At 41.2% G+C, this 17056-nt stretch overlaps 1 protein-coding gene and 1 long non-coding RNA gene across 4 annotated transcripts in view; one reads left to right on the plus strand and one right to left on the minus strand.

Moving 5' to 3' along the window:
• The window catches only part of LOC103280128 (zinc finger protein 260), a 59566-nt gene that overhangs the window by 25794 nt on the left and 16716 nt on the right, over window positions 1-17056 (plus strand). The window contains exon 7 of one of the 3 annotated variants that reach the window (XM_062973249.1): window positions 9781-12000. The exons of the other annotated variants lie outside the window; for them this stretch is intronic. Within the exon in view, the coding sequence (XP_062829319.1) occupies window positions 9781-11492 (1712 nt within the window). The 3' untranslated portion in view covers window positions 11493-12000. Of the gene's footprint in view, window positions 1-9780; window positions 12001-17056 lie in introns of those variants that run through there. 3 annotated transcript variants of the gene reach the window in all.
• Window positions 1-17056, minus strand: part of LOC134296996 (uncharacterized) — a 40039-nt gene that overhangs the window by 20211 nt on the left and 2772 nt on the right. The gene's annotated exons all lie outside the window — the stretch shown is intronic.

A 17056-nucleotide genomic window follows, 5' to 3' on the forward strand; every position in this document is an offset into this window, starting at 1 on the left:
TTTTTTGTGGCATAATGTACCATCTATATATCATTTTAAACCAATTCTCTCTGAAGTCAAAGGCATATGTATATTTAATTCTCTGATTCAAAATCATTTCCCATTTTTCTAATTTTATTGGATGTCCAATATTTGCTGCCCATTTGATCATACACTATTTATTTATTTATTTCTATCATTTCTACCCCACCTTTCTCACCCGAGGGGACTCAGGGCGGCTTACAAAGATGGCAATTAATGCCAATACACCAATATACAATAAAATAACATTAAAACAGTTAAAACGTTTAAATAGTATCATAATATACAATAGACAAAATTAAAACAGTGCAAAATGCTTATTCCATTCATCCGCGAGACCTTGTACAAAAACCTTAATCCAGACCGCGTTGAAGCGACTAAAATTTATTCTTTAAACGCTTGCTCGCATAGCCAGGTCTTCAGTTTCTTTCTGAACCCCAGAAGGGATGGAGCCTGCCGGATGTTGCTGGGGAGGGAGTTCCTCAGCCGAGGAGCCACCACCGAGAAGGCCCTGTCTCTCGTCCTCGCCAGCCGCGTTTGAGAGACAGGCGGGATCGAGAGCAGGGCCTCCCTAGATGATCTTAAAGTTCTCATAGGTTCATAGGAGGAGATACGTTTGGACAGGTAAGTTGGACCAGAACCGTTTAGGGCTTTGTAGGCCAAGACCAGCACTTTAAATTGGGCCCGGTAGCCTATCGGCAACCAGTGGAGTTGGCTTAACAAGGGAGTAGTACGCTCCCTGTAAGCCGCCCCAGTTATTAATCTGGCTGCCGTCCGTTGTACTAGTTGTAGCTTCCGGGCCGTTTTCAAAGGCAGCCCCACATAGAGCGCGTTGCAGTAATCCAAGCGGGATGTAACCAGAGCATGGACCACCATGGCCAAGTCAGACCTCCCAAGGTACGGGCACAGCTGGCACACAAGTCTTGGTGGTGCAAAAGCTCCCCTGGCCACTGCCGAAACCTGGGGCTCCAGGCTCAGCGATGAGTCCAGGAGAACCCCCAGACTATGAACCTGTGTCTTCAGGGGGAGTGCGACCCCGTCCAACACAGGCTGTAACCTATACCCTGTTCGTTCCTGTGACTGACCAGGAAGACCTCTGTCTTGTCTGGATTCAATTTCAATTTGTTGGCCCTCATCCAATCCGACACAGCGGCCAAGCAATGGTTCAGGACCTGAACAGCCTCCTTAGTGACAGGTGGGAAGGAGTGACAGAGCTGGACATCATCTGCATACAGATGACACCGCACCCCGAAACTCCAGATGATCTCTCCCAGCGGCTTCATGTAGATGTTAAATAACATGGTGGACAGTATTGAACCCTGTGGGACCCTACAAGACAATGGTTGTGGGGCCGAGCAGGTGTCCCCCAGTGACACCATCTGGGACCGACCCTCCAGGAATGAGCGGAGCCACTGCAGAACAGTACCTCCAAGACCCATCCCGGCAAGGCGCCCCAGACGGATATCGTGATCGACGGTATCGAAGGCCGGTGAGAGGTCCAGCAGAACCATCAGGGACACACTCCCCCTGTCCAGTTCCCGGCGTAGATCATCAACTAAGGCGACCAAGGCTGTCTCGGTACCATGCCCCGGCCCTCTTTGATTTGCTCTGTTTCTGTAGTTCATTCTAATAATCTTTTGTATACTTGGTAATTATTTTGTTTTCAGATTTCATTATATTGTCCCAAAAAGATTCTTTTTCTGAGAAGCCTTTCTCTTTGTCTTTTTTGTAAAATTCTTTGATTTGTATGTAGTGGAGCCATGAGAAATTGCTAAATTTTTGTTTAATTTCTTTTTCCTCTTTGAGTTCTGTATTTCCTCTTTCTTTCTTTAACATATCTCTGTAAGTCGGCCATGTTTGCCATCCTAATTTCCTCCTTTGGAAGGCGTCTAGTGGTGATACCCAAAGCAGTGTACTCCTATAAAGTCTCTCCTTGTATCTTTCCCAATTTTTTATTAATCCTGCCCTTTTGTAATGGTTTGTAAAAAAAAATTCAAGCTTTTTTTTCGTACCATGCGTACTCTCTCAGCAGCACCATCCATCTCTGGGTGAAATGCTGTACTAAGAACTCTTTCCGTGTCCATTAGTCTCAGGAAGCTCTTCCAAAATTTGGATAGAAATGGAGGGCCTCTATCAGATATGATGCGTTCCAGGCACCCAGGAAGCTGGAAGACATGATGTATAAATAACTTAGATAACTCTGGCGCAGAAGGAATCCTTTTCAGAGGCACAAAATGCGCCTCTTTAGGATGCGCCTTATTTAGAAAACAAATCAATGATAGTCCAAATAGTATTGTATCCATAACTTTCAGGCAAGTCAGCCACAAAGTCCATTGCAATTTGAGTCCATGGTTGAGTTGGATTAGCTACCGACTGTAGCAATCCTGTGGGCTTCCCCCTTCTCTTTAGCACAGATAGGTGCATTCTTGTAGATAGTCTTTTAGGTCCTTCCGTAATTCCGTCACTGATCACAGCCTCCCTTAGCTCATTGGCAAAGTCCATGTTCTTGGTGGTCAGCAAAGCTGTTGTACTTTCTCCCTCCTGTATTTGGGATCGGGTCTGAACAGCCAGGCCCAACTGTTGTTTACGGGGAAAAGTCCCTACCTCTCCTGGGGAGGAATAATCAGCCACTAGCATCCACGCCAGGGCATCCACTAGACAATTTTAGTTCCCAGGAAACAAGTATAAGGTCAATTTAAATTGGCTAAAAAAATGGGCCCACCTAAGCTGTTTTGGTATTCAACCCCTGAGGGGTCTGTAGATTCTTATGATCAGTCCAGACCTCAAAGGGAACCAATGCCCCTTCTAGGAAGAGTCTCCAATGTAACAAATTCCTCTGACTGCAAAGGATTCTTTTCCCAAATGTGCCATCTATTTTCTGTGTCTGAGAACCTTTTAGAGAGGTAAGCAGAGCTTTCCTTCATCATCTGCCTGTAACAGAACAGCCTCGTAAACTGTCTCAGAGATATCACAGTGGACAACAAAAGGTTTGTCCACTTGACCATGGGCCAATATGGGTTGTGTATTTTTAAAGATAAATTGTATTGGTTTTTTCTCACAAAAATAAAGTTAAAAACAGGATAGTTAGTGGTAAATAGGAAAGGGATAAAGGGTGTGTGTGAATTGATGGGGTATATGGGAAGGATTATATGGGGGGGGGGGGGTAAAGGGGTTTTTGTTTACTTCTATTCTCTTTCTTTGGGGTTTTGATCGTTTTTTTTCCATTTCCATTCTTTCTAAGCACCTCCTTTTTATTTCTTCTTCGCATGTGAGTCCACTTCTCATGTGTCTTCCATTTTATTTAATTATAAGTTTCATTTTTTTCTTGTTTCATATATTCTTTTACTAGTGTCCAGTCTGTTATTTTTTTTTTGGGATTCCCTGGTAATTTTTGAGTTGTTGAGTTAAATTGTCCATGTTCATTATATCTAAGACTTTCAATATCCATTCCTCTGTTGATGGGATTTTTTTGGTTGTCCAACTTCTCACATATGTTATTCTGGTAGTCGTTACCAGGAAGTTGAATAGAACATCTTTATTTCTGTCTGTTTCAAAATTTATCATACCCAATAAAAATATTCTGGTTTCTCTTGGATCTCAATGTTGAATACTGTCTCCATTTTTGATGGATTTTTTCCATTTTTTTTTGCCAACTTCTAGGTCCACCACATGTGGTAGAATGTACTACATGTGATTCACATTTCTAGCACTTTTCTTGTACGTTTTTATAACATTTTGCTAATTTCTGTGGTGTAATATACCACTGGTATATTATCTTATACCAATTATCTTTTAGATCAAACAAGTAAGTATATTTTAGTGTTTTGTTCCGGCATCTTTCCCAGTCCTCCCATCTGGATCGAATGTCCAATATTCGGCACCCATTTTATCATACACTCTTTCACTGTTTCCGTTTCTGTTGACCACTGTAGTAATATCTTGTATATCTTTGTGATTTCTTTCTTTTCTGTTTAGACCATTCTATCCCAGACAGATTCTTTTTGCATAAAACCCAATTTTTTGTCTTTCTTAAATATTCTTTTAATTGTCTGTACTGAAACCTAGAGACGTTCTTATTCACCTCTTTGATCTCCTCTTGTGATTTTAGTAAGTAATCTCCAGTTTGTTTTTGTTGTGTAGCAAGCGAATCTTAGCCACGTCCCATGCACAAGACACACAGACAAGAGTAGAAATGAACAGAAGAATCTTTACTCTTGATAGCAGAGATGAAATACAAACTCACAATGTTGTATACAAAACAAGCAGTGCAAAAACCTTACATAGTCTTTGTAAGTAACACAAAATAAGATATCTTCATCTTAAGTCAAATGAGAAAATGAAACATAAACCTTGAGCAAACAGCTATTCCACCATAGCCTCCTCTAGAGCAGCATAACAGCTTCTCTCCTACCTGCTCCTCAGAGCAGAGCCTTTGAGCATAGATCTCCTCAGAGAAAAAACTCTCCAGAACTGTATTCTAAAAACCCATAGTTATACCCAAGATTGCTGGTTGACCTACATTACCAGCTGCACCTAGTAATTACCATCATAAGGTTTTTCTTCAACACACATACAGTTGGTCCTGCTACAACTTACTGTAATAGTTTTTTCAGTATTTCCCTATATGTTGGCCATTTTTCCTAAGCCAGTTATCTTCTTTGAATTGCCTCAAGTGGAGAAATCGACATTGGGGTTTTTGGACATAGCCTATTTTTATATTTCTCCCAGACTTTGATAATTGATGACCTTATAAAGTGGTTGTTGAAGTTCTTCTCGATTTTTTTCCTATCATACCATAAGTATGTATGCCTCCAAGGTCAAATCCCTCTAGTGTTAGTATTTTCGTTTTTTTTTCAAAGTCATCCATTAGCATCATGAAATCACTTCAGTTCTGGTAAACTGAGGCCCCCTCTCTTCTTTTCATCTGTTAAATTTTTGAACTTTATTCTTGGTGTCTTTCCTTGCCAAATAAATAATTTGGCAAAGTCTTTATTCCGATTTTCAAAAATCTGTTCTTTTCTTAAGATTGGAATTGTTTGGAATAAGAATAATAATTTGCTGCCTAAAAAGGGAAGATTTAAGTATTTCCAATTGTCTAAATTCTTTTTTATTTCTTTCCATTTTGATTCCTAGTTGTTTTTTTAATAATTGTGCATTTTTGTAGTGATATTTACCCCCAGGTATTTAATTTTATTTGTGATTTGTAGTCCTGTCAGCTCCACTAGTCTTCCTTGTCTTTTCTTAGATATATTCTTCGTCAGGATCATCGTTTTCTTTTTGTTTATTCTAAGTCCCGCTAACTTCCCATATTCTTCTATCCTTTCTATGAAGTTTTTAATATTGTTTAACGGATCCTCCACAATACAGATCAGGTCATCAGCAAAAGCTTTTATTTTGTATTCCTCTTTTCTTATCTTTGCTCCTATTAAATTTTTATGTTTTTATTGTATTCATCAGTCTCCAGAAATAATATAAATAATAATAGTGACAACCTTGCCTTGTTCCTTTGTTAATCATAAAACCTTTTGCTTCTTGGCCATTTGCTGTAATTTTGGCTTCCTGATATCCACAAATAGCTCTACTGCATTTGTAAATTGGTAACCCATGTCCAATTCTTTTATTATCAACATTAAAAATCCCAGTTTACATTATCACATACATTTTCTGCGTCTAAAGCTATTAATGCATATTCTTTTTTTTATTCTTTTCATAATATTCTATTATGTCAATTATTTTTCTTACATTGTCTTTTATATTTATCTGAGGGAGAAAACCAGTCTGATCTTCCTTTATCCATTCTTTCAGGAAGGTTTTAAGTCTCACGGCTAGAATATTTGTGTACAATTTGTAATCCATATTCAGTAGTGAAATTGGCCAGTAATTTCTTACATCTGTTGGATCTGAATCTTCCTTGTGTATCATCTTTATATTTGCTCTCCTCCATGAGTCTGGGATCATTCGATTTGTCAATGCTTGGTTCATTATTTTCTTCAGGATAGGAACAAGTTCTTCTTTTAATATTTTGTAATATTTTGGCATTTAATCCCCGATAATCTGTGCAAAGTCTTAACGTCTCATCTGTCTTTGGTCAGAACAGAACCGGGGCCGCCATGGGGGAATTGGCTGGCTCAATAAAACCCCTGGCCAAGTTCTTATCAATGAATTCTCTCAATTCTTTCCTCTCAGGATTAGACATGTCATAAAGCTTTGGGTTTGGTAATTTGGCCTTTGGGTCAATTTCTATTGCTGTGGGGGGTAATGGATTGCACTCTTGTTCACTGAACACATCCGCAAAGTCATGGTATACGTCTGGTATCTGATCCAGGGGCATGTCCTTAAAAGTGGCGGCCACTTCTCTCTCCTCTTCCGTCAACTGTCCTGGTTGAGGGGTTCCCTTTGCACTATAACTTCCATCATGGAAGGTGATAGTATCAGTTTTCCAATCAGTTTGGGGATTTTGCCACCTTAGTCAGGGGATACCTTGGATGACTGCCTAAGGGACCATGGGTGAGATTACAAATTGCAAAGTGTCTTGATGGGTCCCTATATTCATCTCTAGAAAATTAGTCTTTACTACTAGCCTTATTCTATGTGCGATGGACCCATCTAACTGAGAAAAGCCACTAGTGTTTTTAAAGGTTGGGCTTCTATTCCCAACTAATTCGCTAGAGTTGGGACAATCAGATGTCTGGTGCACCCACAGTCTATAATGGCTCTGTTTGTACCCTTTGGCCCATTCTGAGTTTTGAAGTTCCACCATCACCCGAACGTTGTCGCAGTTAAAGCTCATTGACAAGTTTTTGCCCTGAGATACTGTGATTGTTGAGTGTCTAAAGCACAGTATGTCGTTTTCCTGCAGCCATTCTGCATTGTCTTCCATGTCTACCTCCCTTCTTCCAGCTGACAATCGACCGGGGCCTGGAGCTGTCTCCGTTGCTGTTGATGCTTTTTTTTGGCCACCTTGGAAGGAGGGAGAGTCTTCTGTTGCGGGGGCATGTTTCCTCTAGCTTGGGAAAGTCCCTTCCAACAATTCATGGCTCTATACCCCTTTTGGCTTCACGTGAAGCATGCTCCTCTTCTTCCTTTCCTCTCCCAACTGCTTGACCTGGCCCGTGAAGAGGGAGTCACCCCTGGGATCCCTGGCTGTGTTCTTCCTCACTCGTCATCTCTGGGTGTCCTCTTAACATGTTCTTGATCACACTCTATTCTTCTAGCGAGTATGACCCTTTCTTCCAAGGTTACAGCGTTACCTCGGTGTAGTGCCTACTCCAGAACAGGGAGCATTGGTTTACTTGAAAAGGAGGAGTAGAGCTTGGTGTCATCTGCAGATAGATGGCACCGCACTCCAAAACTCTGAATAAGTTCTCCCGTATGTGTTAATTGCATAGGGGACAAAACAGATGTTTGGGGGATCCCACAGGCAATGGGCAAGAGATTGAACAGGAATCCCCCAGCAGCAAAGCGACCCAGAAAGATACCATCACTGATGATATTGAGAACTACTGAAATGTTCGGTGGAATCAATGAGGACACATTTTCCACGTCTGTCTGGGTCTATCTGAAGGCCTCAGCCAAGGTTACCAAAGCAGTCTGTTGCATAAGCAGGTTGCCTTGAGTGGATCAAAGCACTATAATTCTACCTTTCTCATTTCCTACTGCTTTCCACTTCGTAGAACATTATTATGTTTTCCATTGAGATGCAGGTTCTCATGTTTATGTCCAAAGTAGGATGGCCTCAGTTTGACCCCTTCAGCTGGATTTTCAATAATACAGATAACATCATCTGCATATGCTCTTGTTTTAAATTCTTGCTTATCTATCCTTAATCCTACCAAGTCTGGGTCTTCTCTAATTTTTCTGAAGAGAATTTCCAAAGAAAATATAAAAATTAGTGGGGATAGTGGACATCCCTATTTGGTTCCTTTTTCATTTGGGAAGTCTTTAGTAAATTCACCATTAACTATCAGTTTTGCCCTTTGGTTAGCATAAATTGCACTTATCGCATTTTGGAATTGATAACCGATATCTATTTCCTGAAATAAAAGTTTAAAGAAGTCCCTGTTTATATTATCAAAAGCCTTCTCCGTGTCAATTGAGAGAAGGGCCAATTGTGTTTCGTAATATTCCAGAGTGTCCAAAATTGTTCTCACATTGCCTTTAATGTTTCTGTTGGGTGACAATCCATTCTGGTCATCTCCAATCCAGTGTTTCAGGAAATTTTTAAATCTATTGGCAAGTATATTTGAAAATTTATTATAATCGGTATTTAATAACGATATAGGCCGATAATTTTTAATATCTTCTGGGTCTGATCCTTTATGTATTAAAACTACTGAAATGTTCTGTTGAATCAATGGGGACACCTTTTCCACGTCTGTCTGGGTCCATCTGCAGGCCTTCAACCCACGTTACCAAAGCAGTCTGTTGCATAGGCAGATTACCTTGAGTGGCTCAAACCACTGTAACTCCACCTTTCTCATTTCCTACTGCCTTCCACTTTGTAGAACATTATTATCTTTTCGATTGAGGTGCAGGATCTCATGTTTATGTCCAAAGTAGGATAGCCTCAGTTTGACCCCTTCAACTCTCTAAGAGAATTCATTAAATCAGGTTCAATCAAGTTCATGCTGTGTGCAGCCTCCAGGAGAAAGCAGGGCTGAACATACCAGGCACTGAAGAGAAGTGAATCAACGTGCATGCACCCCCTTTCTCCCTCTATATAGACACCTATTTTTGTCTTTGGGGCCAAAGCCCCAAGAGGAGTGGCCTTGTTAAAAGATGTAGCCAGTATTTTATCTTGGTCCATGAAGGGTTTACATACCAGCTTTGATCCAGTTCTATCAAGCGATTTAGGAGCCGTTGCAGTCCATACATACAAACCTTGATTTATGTATAAACAGATTTTTTCATACACAAAAAATTACAAGCCAGGCTTGTGAAACTAACAATATAAAAAAGTAGGGGGTGCTTTTTACAAAAAAAGATTCAGGGGTTAAGATGGGAGAAGTAACATTCAATAATGTTAAGTGCCAGGAGCTGATTTCTGCTGTTCAAGAAGTCACCATAAAGCCTCTCCATGAGAGCCCAGAGACAGCCGGGGCTGTCAGTGGAGTGATCTGAGAGTAGCTGAATGGACTAACTTTTCTCATGGGGAAAAACTAATAAGGACATTGGAGGCGTGGAGTGAGACTGGAAGGAAAGGAGGGGTGTTAGTCAAAATCGCCATTAGCTATTTTTTATTTGAGCTGTAGAGATCTGAGTAATAAAGCCAAAATCAAAAGACTTTTGTGAGTGGCCCAAGTTGTTAATTAAACCCTTCAGGGAGCGAAAATAAGGAGTGACAAAACAGAGAGAACCTCAAACACAAAATCTGTGCAGCTTCTGTCAATCTTTTTTAAAATGGCAACTATTTTTGGCTTCTAATCTGAATTTGGATGTTTGTTCTGCTGCCTGATGCCATGAGGTTAAGTTCACCTACCTTTGTGGCATCAGACAGATCAAGGGTTTTTACCTTTCTTGTTCCAGAAGTACAGGGCATTCCAGAGAAACTTGGGCTAAGGAAACAGTTCTATTTTCCCCAGCCCTGGTTGAGTTATGATTTGCTTTGAGGCTTATGTCCTGGTATAAGATTTACAGCAAAAGACAACTGCCAGTGTTGGAAAGAGCTGTGGGGAAGGGCTGTCTCGACTAAATGCATTTTGTAATTTGTATATTTTTAAACCTTAATATAAGCTTTGCTTTTCAACACAATTCACACAGGTGAAGGGCCATCGAAATGGTTGCAGGGCAAAAAGGGGTTCAATCGAAAGAAACACCTTATTCATCAGGCAACTCACAAAAGACAAAGGCCGTGGAAATGCTTGCAATGTGGAAAGAGCTTCAGTCACAAAAATGCCCTTTATAGTCATCAGGCAACTCACACAGGGGAGAAACCATTTAAATGCTTGCAGTGTGAAAAGAACTTCAGTCACAAGCACCACCTTATTAGTCATCAGGCAATTCACACAGGACAAAGGCCATTTAAATGCTTGCAGTGTGAAAAGAGCTTCAGTCACAAGCACATCCTTACTAGTCATCAGGCAACTCACACAGGAGAGAAGCCATTTAAATGCTTGCAGTGTGGAAAGAGCTTCAGTCACAAGCACAACCTTATTAGTCATCAAACAACTCACACAGGGGAGAAGCCATTTAAATGCTTGCATTGTGGAAATAGCTTCAGTCAAAAAAGCAGCTTTATACGTCATCAGGCAACTCACACAGGAGTGAAGCAATTTAAATGCTTGCAGTGTGAAAAGAGCTTCAGTCACAAGCACAACCTTATTAGTCATCAAGCAACTCACACAGGGGAGAAGCCATTTAAATGCTTGGAGTGTGAAAAGAACTTCAGTCAAAAGCAGCAGTTTATACGTCATCAGGCAACTCACACAGGAGAAAAGCCATTTAAATGCTTGCAGTGTGAAAACGGCTTCAGTCACAAGAGCAAGCTTATTAGTCATCAGGCAACCCACACAGGAGAGAAGCCATTTAAATGCTTCCAATGTGAAAAGTTATTCTGTCAAAAGCAGCAGCTTATTCGTCATAAGGTAACTCACACAGGAGTTAGGCCATTTCAGTGCTTGCAGTGTGAAAAGTGCTTCAGTGAAAACAGATACCTTATTAGTCATCAGGCAACTCACACAGGAGTCAAACCATTTCAATGCTTGCAGTGTGAAAAGAACTTCAGTTTCAAGAATGTCCTTATTCGTCATCAGGCAATTCACAAAGGAGTGAAGCCATTTAAATGCTTTCACTGTGAAAAGACTTTCAGTGAAAAGAGAAGCCTGATTAGTCATCAGGCAACTCACACAGGGGAGAAGCCATTTCAATGCTTGCAGTGTAGAAAGAGCTTCAGTCAAAAGCAAAGCCTTATTCGTCATCAGGCCACTCACACAGGAGTGAAGCCATTTCAATGCTTGCAGTGTAAAAAGTTTTTCAGTCACAAGCACAACCTTATTAGTCATCAAGCAACTCACACAGGAGAGAAGCCATTTAAATGCTTGCAGTGTGAAAAGAGCTTCAGTAACAAGCACACCCTTATTAGTCATCAAGCCACTCACACAAGTGAGAAGCCATTTCAATGCTTGCAGTGTAAAAAGAGCTTCAGTCTAAAGAGCAGCCTTATACGTCATCAGGCAATTCACACAGGAGCAAAGCCATTTCAATGCTTGCAGTGTGAAAAGAGCTTCAGTCTAAAGAGCAACCTTATTCGTCACCAGGCAACTCACACAGGAGAGAAGCCTTTTGAATGCTTGCAGTGTGAAAAGAGCTTCAGTGAAAAGAGAAACCTTATTAGTCATCAGAAAACTCACACAGGAGAGAAGCCATTTAACTGTTCAGAGTGTGGAAAGAGCTTCAGTCGGAAATCAAACCTTGTTTATCATCAAGCAACTCACAGCGGAGGAAAACTAGAGTGTGGAAAGATCTGCAGTTGAAACACAAGCCTTCTTTTTTTCATTGTCAACTTATATGGAATAAATAGGGTAAAGTGAAGTTCCTTTGCTTTACATCAGAGGAGGCATGAATCTGTGTTACAGAAACACTCAGTTAAAAAGCCATGGCTTTTGGGAAAAATAATAATCTGACCAATATCTCATTAAGCATAACTGATAATATTTTGAGAGCAAAAGGAAGGATATTTCAGGGGTTTTTTTACCCATTCATGAACATTGATTACAGCAAATATTTCCTGTCATGTATATTCAGGGTTAAAAATAAATTTAATTGAGATGTTTGATTCGAAGTGTGGGAATGGGTTTAATTAATGACTAACAGCCCTGTGTTTCATGTAGTTATATGTATGTGGGACTGAATTTTCTTGTAAGAAATAACTATGAAAGAATCACTAATAAATTGTTTTCTATCTATTTATGCATACCGGTTATTGCCAATATTTCTTGTCCTATCTATAACATATAAATAATAATAAATCTATTAAAGATGTGTGTGTGTGTTAAATGTCCATAAACTTATGGTTTTTCCTAAAATATGTAGGTAAAAATCTAGTTTAATCTGAAGAAAAGGCTTGTTTAAAATTCTGAGTCTCTTCTGTTTGTTATGATATTAACAGAATGATTTTGCATTGAATCTATTTAAAAGGTAAAGTTTTTCCCCTGATCGTGCCCGACTCTGGGGGTTGGTGCTCATCTCCATTTCTAAGCCGAAGAGCCAGTCTTGTCCGTAGACACCTCCAAGGTCATGTGGTCAGCATGACGGCATGTAGTGCCGTTACCTTCCCGCCAGAGCGGTACCTATTGATCTACTCACATTTGCATGTTTTCAAACTGCTAGGTTGGCAGGAGCTGGGGCTAACAGCGGGCGCTCATTCCGCTCCTGGGATTTGAACCTGGCACCTTTTGGTCCCCAAGTTCAGCAGCTCAGCGCTTTAACACACTGTGCCATCAGGGGCCCGATGGCACAGGTCTAAAGGAAATAATCTGAATGATGATTTCCTTTAGATCATCTGGTTGGTTGTGAGCTTGGAATGTCATGGCTGAAAATTAATTAGGCAATTTTAATCCATTCAAACAGGGAGATAAGTTTATTCCCACTTAGTATTGCTCTTTAAAGCAACTTTCCTCAACCTTGATCTTTTCTCCAGACTGACTAGAAAACAATCTATTAAGATTTTGCAAGGGATATTGCTAATGTAACATGTCTAGAAATTGTCATATTGGGAAAAACTGTCCTAAAATATAGGATCAGTTCAACTAAGCTTTTGTGAATTATTGGTACCTGTCCACTGTTTTCTATTACTTTTCATCATTCTCGGCATGACTCAATTTACTTGCTCTTCAAACAACCTGATTTTTTAATGGTGGTCAGTGTTAATTTGAAAGGCTGTTGAAGAAGGATGAGGGGATCCAAACAATTACCTTAGATTCAGCCTGATATCAATACCATGAAAGATTCTGGAACAGATTGTTAAGAAGGCAGTCTGTGAAAACTTAGAAAACAATGCTATGATCACTAAAAGTGAACAAGGATTTCTCCAAAACAAGTCATGGTAGACTGATCTTATTTCATTTTTTGATAAAGTTGCAAGCTTGGTAGATGCAAGGAATGCTGTGGATGTAGTATATCTGGATTTCGGTCAGGCCTTTGACAAGGTCCCGCATGATCTCCTTTCAAATATCCTATTAGAATTCAGGCTAGACTAATACTACTGTTGGGTGGATTTGTTATAGGTTAAGCGACCAAACCCAACGGGTGTTCACCAATTGTTCTGCTTTATCCTGGAAATAAGTGTCTAGTGGAGTGCCATAAGCACCACTACTCTAGATTAAGGGAAAAATGGTGCCTGTGGTAAGACCCCGCCTACAATACCATGCAATTCTGGGCACCACCATTCAATAAGTATATTAACAAGCTGGAACGTCTCCAGAGGAGGGAGACTAAAACCATCTGGAGACCATGCCCTACAAGGAGCAGCTTAAAAAGTTGGGTATGTTTAGCGTGTCAAAGAAGAAGTTGAGAGGAGACATGATCACTGTCATGCCATTAAAGAAATCCTAATTACCCGTCTGTTTTATAGCCTCCCGCACCCTGACCTTTTAAAGATCTTCTAAGGGGCGAAGCCTTAGCCCTGTCCCTTCTGCTCTTATGAAGTTGAAGGGGCAAAGATGCAAAAGGTACTCCTTCAATCCGAAGTCGAAAATAGGAGCCTCCTTCCAGTGGAGAGGGCGAGGAAGGATGCTATGAAAGTTGGATTTTCAAACTGCAAAAAGCTCTTTATTGCGTGACCATAGCATTAAATAAATAGCATATAAATAAATACTTTTATTTATTTATAACATTTTTACCCCGCCTTTCTCACCCGAGGGGACTTAAGGTAGCTTACAACAACTGGCAAAATTCAATGCCCCAACAAAATCAATAAAAATCAACAATACATTTGAACAATTAACGGTAATTAATAAAATCACATTATACAAGCTTAAAAACATATAATTACTTAATTCCATTCTTCCAAAAACCTTGCACGTAGATCTTAGTTCAGACCATGCCAAATATAATATTTACTCATTAAATGCTTGCGCACAAAGCCATGTCTTTACATTCTTCCTAAAGCCCAAGAGAGTCGGGGCCTGCTGGATGTTACGGGGGAGAGCGTTCCACAGCCGAGGAGCCACCAGTGAGAAGGCCCTGTCCCTTGTTCCAACCAGCAACGCTTGTGAGGCAGGTGGGACCGAGAGCAGGGCCTCCTCAGACGATCTTAACGTTCTTAATGGTTCATAGGAGGAGATACGTTCGGACAGGTAAGTTGGACCAGAACCATTTAGAGTTTTATAGGTCAAAACCAGAACTTTGAATAAGGCTCGGTAGCATATCGGTGGCCTTCCTTTGTCGGTGATCCGGAAGCTCAAGCTGGTACAAAATGCAGCTGCTTGACTTCTTGCGGGAGTCCCGATGAGATGTCATATAACACCAATACTACTACAGCTGCACTGGTTACCAATTGAGCACCGGATCACTTTCAAAGTGATGGTGCTTACATTTAAGGCCTTACATGGTCTAGGGCCAGTGTACCTGAAGGACCGCCTCACCCCCTACCAACCCCAGAAATCCCTCCATTTGGAGGACCAAGATCTATTGGAAGTTCCCAGTTTTAAGACTTTGCGCCTAACAGCAACTAGACGTAGAGCTTTTACATCAGTGGCACCAACACTCTGGAACACTCTGCCGCCTGAAGTTCGTGCCCTGAGGGACTTATCAGTCTTCTGCAGGGCATGTAAGACACACGTGTTTCGGCAGGCTTTTGATCTCTGCTATTGCCGTTTTTAAATTGCTTAGATTTTAGCTGTTTTTATAAACCACTCCGAGTCCTGGGGGAGTGTTTTTAAGATTTTTTAAAAAAGATATTTTAAAGATGTTTTTAAATTGTTAGATTTTAGCCTTTCTTGTAAGCCACCCCGAGCCCTAGGTGGCATATAAGTTTAAATAATAAATAAAATAAAATAAATAAATAAATATCGGCAGCCAGTGGAGCTGGCTTAACAAGGGAGTAGTACGATCCCTGTATGCCATCCCGGTTATCAATCTGGCTGCTGCCCATTGTACTAATTGGAGCTTCCAGCCGTCTTCAAAGGCAACCCCATGTAGAGCGCATTGCAGTAATCCAAACGGGATGTAATTGGAACATGGACCACCATGGCTAAGTCAAACCTCCCAAGGAACGGGCGCAGCTGGCGCACAAGTCTTAATTGTGCAAATGCTCCCCTGGCCACCACTGAGACCTGGGGTTCCAGGTCCAGGAGAACACCCAGACTGCAAACCTGTGTCTTCAGGGGGAGTGCGACCCCGTCCAACACAGGCTGTAACCCTATTCCCTGTTCAGCCTTACGACTGACCAGGAGGACCTCTGTCTTGTCTGGATTCAATTTCAATTTGTTGGCCCTCATCCAATCCGACACAGCGGCCAAGCAACGGTTCAGGACTTGAACAGCCTCCTTAGTGACAGGTGGAAAGGAGTGACAGAGTTGGACATCATCTGCGTACAGATGACACCACACCCCAAAACTCCAGATTATCTCTCCCAGCAGCTTCATGTATATGTTGGACAACATGGGGGACCCCACAAGACAAGTGTTGTGGAGCCGATCAGGTGTCCCCCAGTAACACCTTCTGGGTACGGCCCTCCAGAAAGGACTGGAGCCACTGTAAAACAGTACCTCCCAGCCCCATTCCAGCAAGGCATTCCAGAAGGATACCATGGTCGACGGTATCGAAGGCCACTGAGAGGTCCAGCCGAACCAATAGGGACACACTCCCCCTGTCCAGTTCCCGGCATAGATCATCTACTAAGGCGACCAAGGCTGTCTCGGTACCATGTCCCGGCCTAAAGCCAGACTGCGCCGGATCTAGATTATCCGTGTCTTCCAAGAATGCCTGGAGTTGTGTGGCCACCACACGTTCCACAACCTTGCCCAAAAAATTGAGATTGGAAATAGGCCGATAGCTGTCTAATTGAGTGGGGTCCAGTGATGGCTTCTTCAACAGAGGTTTGATCACAGTCATTTTAAGGCTCGCTGGAAGTTTGCCTTCCCGAAGGGAGGCATTCACCACCACCGTCACCTATTCGGCCAAAATGCTTACAGGAATGCCATCTGAGGTTTTGTCACAATTTGAAATGGGGTTGCACTTTCACAAAAAATTGAAAACACATTCATATTGGTCTTCAAAGATCAATCATTTCTTTGGTCTAAAATTGATTATGTTACAAGCATCTTAACTTATAAGGATTTCCATCGGCTTTTTATAATCCTAACAGGCAGAAAGGCACAAACAATGGCACAACTATGTCTCTAAACCCTGGGCATTGTATCCGCGGGCCAGGCTTATCTACTTCTGTTGCAAACATAACTCCGAACGGCTAGGAAATTTAGGGAGTACCAGCTAACCTGTTCTGTCCTGATGTACTTTTATCCTTGAAAAGTAACATCCTCTTTGTGCCAGCTCTTTTTCCAAACATCAGCATTTTTCTCAAACATGGGTCTCACAAGGGCCTTTGCAAATCAGGTTATATGGCAGTAAATTAGGACATATGGGATTTACAGTCATTGGAAATATCACTGAAAATTCCCTTTTAAAACTACATCTCTGTCAAAGTGACAGCTAGCGTGTCCATTAGTGTAGTGTAGTACTAGAAGGTTAAGAGAGAAGGTGTGGAAGAAGCACAAAATAGTACGTCACGTCAAAGCTATACAAAAGTAAAGACACAAAGTAAAGCCATGTTGAAGATATACTAGATGAAGATCTAATTGAAAGCATATTAAAGTGATATCCAATTAGAACTGTGGTTGTGTTTCAAGGACATTAACTCTCCTCACAAAGACTGGCAGTAGAAATCTTGAGAAGGAGTTTGAGATCTGTTATTTCATAGAATCATAAAATCCTTGAGTTGGAAGAGACCTCGTGGGCCATCCAGTCCAATCCCATTCTGCCAAGAAGCAGGATCACATTCACATTCAAAGCACCCCTGACAGATAGCCATCGAGCT

Source organism: Anolis carolinensis, chromosome 2, assembly GCF_035594765.1.
Source record: "Anolis carolinensis isolate JA03-04 chromosome 2, rAnoCar3.1.pri, whole genome shotgun sequence".
In the NCBI taxonomy this organism is placed as follows: Eukaryota; Metazoa; Chordata; class Lepidosauria; order Squamata; family Dactyloidae; genus Anolis; species Anolis carolinensis.